This window comes from Notothenia rossii (genome assembly GCF_949606895.1).
Source record: "Notothenia rossii genome assembly, chromosome: 9".
NCBI classification, from domain to species: Eukaryota; Metazoa; Chordata; class Actinopteri; order Perciformes; family Nototheniidae; genus Notothenia; species Notothenia rossii.
Genome location: NC_136907.1, coordinates 12,215,018 through 12,219,600, shown reverse-complemented (window position 1 = coordinate 12,219,600; position 4,583 = coordinate 12,215,018). Strand labels below are relative to the sequence as shown.

The 4,583-nt window shown below is 39.8% G+C and overlaps 1 protein-coding gene across 1 annotated transcript in view; it reads right to left on the bottom strand.

Annotated features, from left to right (window-relative positions):
* Positions 1 to 453: 453 nt before the first annotated feature.
* The window catches only part of ubl3a (ubiquitin-like 3a), a 31,377-nt gene continuing 27,247 nt past the window's right edge, over positions 454 to 4,583 (bottom strand). Inside the window, 4 exon segments of the mRNA XM_079648680.1 lie at positions 454 to 2,463; positions 3,282 to 3,309; positions 3,311 to 3,340; positions 3,343 to 3,362. Coding sequence (XP_079504806.1) covers positions 2,411 to 2,463; positions 3,282 to 3,309; positions 3,311 to 3,340; positions 3,343 to 3,362 — 131 coding nt within the window. The 3' untranslated portion in view covers positions 454 to 2,410.

Genomic DNA, 4,583 nt, shown 5'->3' with positions numbered 1-4,583 from the left:
TAGCTAACCAAAATTAGTGAACAGAAAATGCCACTTCAACCAGGTACATTGCAATGCTGCTTACATTTCAGGTTTAATAACCCTACTGTACTGCCACTTGAGGATTTTTACTATGTGGTACTACTTTAAGTTGAGAAAGTATCAAAGTCCTCACTGGTCAATAAAATAAGTTAGGTGTTTTGCATTCATTTAAAGTTCATTAATACTAACTTTAAACAGCTTATTATCTTAACTTGTGTGCTGACCTTTTCAAAGCCTTTTTCGCAGTAATACTTTACCAGCCACTTCCAAGTAGTCGTCGGATAGTTGAACATTTGTTAAGTCAGCTTAACATGCCTCCCTGATTCAGCTGTGTGTTAAAACACTTGTTGACACTCAAGTGATTTTCAACAGAAGGATGTCAAAATAAGGTGACACTTGAGTTTTACAACTTTAAGGCAAGACAAAAGGCAGTGCACTTCAATAACCTTTATTTTGTTTACAGATGTATTCCATTTTGAAGTTTGAATAGGGGAGAAGGAGCATTAGTGCTATTTACAATTGGTTTGAAAACTTTTATCTCTGTACAGATTTGAACCCTGATCAATATAAACAATATATTTTTTTTTAAGACCTAGTGCTGTTACAAAGCGATTCTTTAAAGCAAAAAAACTCACAAAGAAAAAAAGGATTACATTAAATTATAAACAAATGAAAAAATAATAAAAAGAGAAAATAAAAATACAGTCCGTCAATGATTAGGGAGGTGTTGCTGCTGTTAAACACAAGACATTGTCAGCGAGTGACAGTGAACTGGCTAGAAGCTAACCGTATACACAATCATGGACTAAACACCAATATACTGTATATCAACAAGATCTAAAGTCATCATGTTCTATATAAGATTCATATTAAATATAATCTACACGTTATCTTAGTTTGGAACATTACTTCCATTGGAAAAATATAAAATAAAACAATAAAACTTTGTATACATTTGAATTAATCTGATGAAGGAGCACATGCTTCCGTTGTGCAAAATGGACTAACTGTATTAATGCAGAGAGAGAGAATCAAGGAAAGAGTAAGAAGCAAATTAAGACGAATAAGGAACAATTTCATTCCGAGCTAATTTCCCTGCTCAAGAGCAATTTGTCATAGAGATCCTTCACAACACAGTTAGAAAAGAAGCACAATGAGCCTTTCCTCACAGAGAGAGGGGATGGTGCATCAGGGAGGGAAGGTAACTGACATGACGTTTCATTTTTTTACAACACTGGGCGGTCAGTAATATGCATGGACTGTCAAAACACAGTCACAAATGTCATGGACAAACAAATAACCAAAACAACACCACCAACACTGGTTGTTTCTCTATTTGTCTGTTTGTTAGGCTTTGTTTGGCTAAGAATATGACGAGTGAAAGAGTAGGATGCATCGGTCTCTACAGCACCCTGCAGACAAAAAGGAATAATTTCTCTCTTGTGACCTTTAAGGGCAGATGAGGGCAGTAAAAAGGACACCGGTGTGTCTATATATGTGTGTTTGTGTGTCCTGGTTTGAGTTTTCTGATCAGGCACGTCTAAGTCTGCTGCACCGAGGGAGATCACACAAGCACATATGGTGGGATGTGTATACAGGATGTCATAGTGTGTGTGTGTGTGCGTGCGTGTGTGTATGTGTGTTGGTTTGTTGGCGAGTTGTTAGTGGTTAAAATTGTCAGCGTTCTGTATGAGAAAACAAGGCCACACACACAAAATTGGGCACTGCATTACTATGACAACCAGCTGGAATGAGGAGCCAGTTAGTAAAGGTATTTTGACACACCGGCCAAGGGGGGCTAGACAAAGTGTGTGTGTCTATTGCTTGTATGCTTGTGTACAAGTGTGTTGCAGAAGGCTTAAAAAGGTGTGCATTAAGAAAAAAAAAGGGGGGAAAAACACATGCAAATCCAGTTCCTTCCACACATTTTCAGTTATGACAACAAACCAAGTACAACAAAGGAATCAACTCTATTGTTAATCAATTTCCTGCTCTCAACTCTGTGTCCTGAATCAGCCAGAGCCTGCTGTCTTTCTGTGTGTGTGTGTGTGTGTGTGTGTGTGTGTGTGTGTGTGTGTGTGTGTGTGTGTGTGTGTGTGTGTGTGTGTGTGTGTGTGTGTGTGTGTGTGTGTGTGTGTGTGTGTGTGTGTGTGTGTGTGTGTGTGTGTGTGTGTGTGTGTGTGTGTGTGTGTGTGTGTGTGTGTGTGTGTGTGTGTGTGTGTGTGTGTGTGTATGTATATATATATATATATGTGTGTGAGAGAGAAGGGGGTCAAAAGAAATAGAGAAGGGTGTGCGCGTGTTTGTATGCATATCCGCACTGTGGACAGGCTCCTGGACAGGGGACAGACTCATTAGGTCCAGGATGTTGAGGGAGGGTGGTGTGTATTTACAGAATGACACAGCAGTTACTCTCCCCGGTCTTCTCTCTATTCCTCTGACCTGAAAACACACACACACACACACACACACACAGATCATTATTAGGAAAAACCCTGGAATACAAGGTCATCATCAAACAAGATGCTATGGCCAATCAAATACATGCAACCATGGACATCTCACCAGCATGGCAACATTTAATTTAAAAGCGTATTTTAACCAACATTTCTCTTTTACCAAACATTATGCCTACTGCGAATTGATAGTTGCTTTAGAGACCATGTTCAACAAAACATTGATTAATTGTAACACCCCTTCCTTGCAAACTGACTAAAAAGGGGAAAACATGGCTCTATTTGTAGTGTGCTACATGTTGTGGAGCGAGTAACCACAAGTAACCATTTGTGCTGCTATTTATTTAAATAACTTACCATTGCCCTTTAATATTTCTTCCCCAGAGGACATGTTTTCTTCTGGGGTTAACATGGGGTAATTATTTATTTGACCTTACCTTGAGTTTATCTTACCCAGAATGCATAGCAAACTGTGGATAGTCAATAAATGTAGCGCTTTGTGTGACCTTAAATGTCCCTCTGATGTCTGCTTATTATTAGGTTGAATCAGTGCCTGTTCTAAAAACACAATCAGCTTCTACTACACAAAAAGGAGACCAGTCAACTAATATGATTTATATCAGCTGTGCATTGTACACAAATGTGCTGTATCTTGGAGATATCCTTAATGGAGCCAATTATTTGCACTGGTGACCTGTTCCTTAAACAGAAGCCATGTGTAGAGATAATAATGTCTGGGAGCGGAACGATTAAAGTGGCTCAGCGTGTGAAAAGGCCTACTGAAAGGAAAGGAGGGCTTGTTACCTTGGGAATTTGGCTCAGGCAAAGTCTCCTCTGGCAACTAAATGCATCACTGTGGTCTTTTCCCCAAGGGCAGTTTGAGAGCTACAGGGGGAGAGAGAGAGAGAGAGAGAGAGAGAGAGAGAGAGAGAGAGAGAGAGAGAGAGAGAGAGAGGGGAAAAAAGAGAGAGAGGAGAGAGAGAGAGAGAGAGAGAGAGAGAGAGAGAGAGAGAGAGAGAGAGAGAAAGGATGTAAAGGTTATTCAGTGAGCTACAGCATGTCTGTCTTTTGTTGCAGAATAATAATCTCTTGCAGGTAACGAAGCAATTCAATGATCCCCTCCCCCCCCCCCCCCCCCCCACCCCTTGAGTAACTTAATTCACTGTTGAAATAACTCAAGCAAAGAAAGTTTTAAATGCTTTCACTTCCAATGAATAAAGATGATATAAAACACTATGTTATGTTGACTTACATATTGTGATGACCTGATCATATGTTACTCATGTAACACATTTTAAAATCAGCTATTCATTGTTTAATTTTACTAACATCAAGAGTTGATTTATGTAATGAAAAACGATGGAACAGAGCAATTTCTTTTAACATCACTGCTTCTTCATGTATTTATGGCCTTGTGTTAAACAGTCCTTTAAACACATCCCAATGTCCTATTTTGAACATTATGAAAACCCAAAAATAATGTATTTTGATGACTTGTAAATCCCAAAACCTGCTTATTTATACCATGAAATCTGCCTTCACACACGTGGTTCTGTCTATGTTTATATATCAAAACATAAACATCTACTCGTTGTTTTGGCTTGACTTTAAGAGGATTCTGTGTGGACGTGCAAACGCGTTGAGCCAACGACAAGGGAATGATCAGATAAATGCAGTAATGGGATGAGTGTAAAAGGGTCAGGGACGGCCATAACCCCATTAACAACACAGAACACCAGTCAAACCAAAATTGGGTTAAGTAGACTAAAACGCCTGAAAGCCAGGGAGAAGTGAAGTGGGCTGCACTCCTCTTTTTCTCTTCACTTTTCATTTTGACGCCCCCCTCCCTTCCTGTCTCTTTGTTGTGCTGTTTGAGGTTATAACGCCAGTCTTGCCCCCTTCCTGACCACTCTCTTTCCCCTCTTTTTCTCTATTTCCTCTCTCCTCCCACTCTCCGTCAAAGCAGGCTTGTCCGGAGCACTGAGGTACCTCTGTTCTGCGGCTCAGGAAAAAAGATGAGAACAGCAAAGAACTTTCCAGCAACACACTGCTGTGATTTTGTGTCCATGTCTATGAGCACTTTTTATTTTTGGGAGGTGTACATTG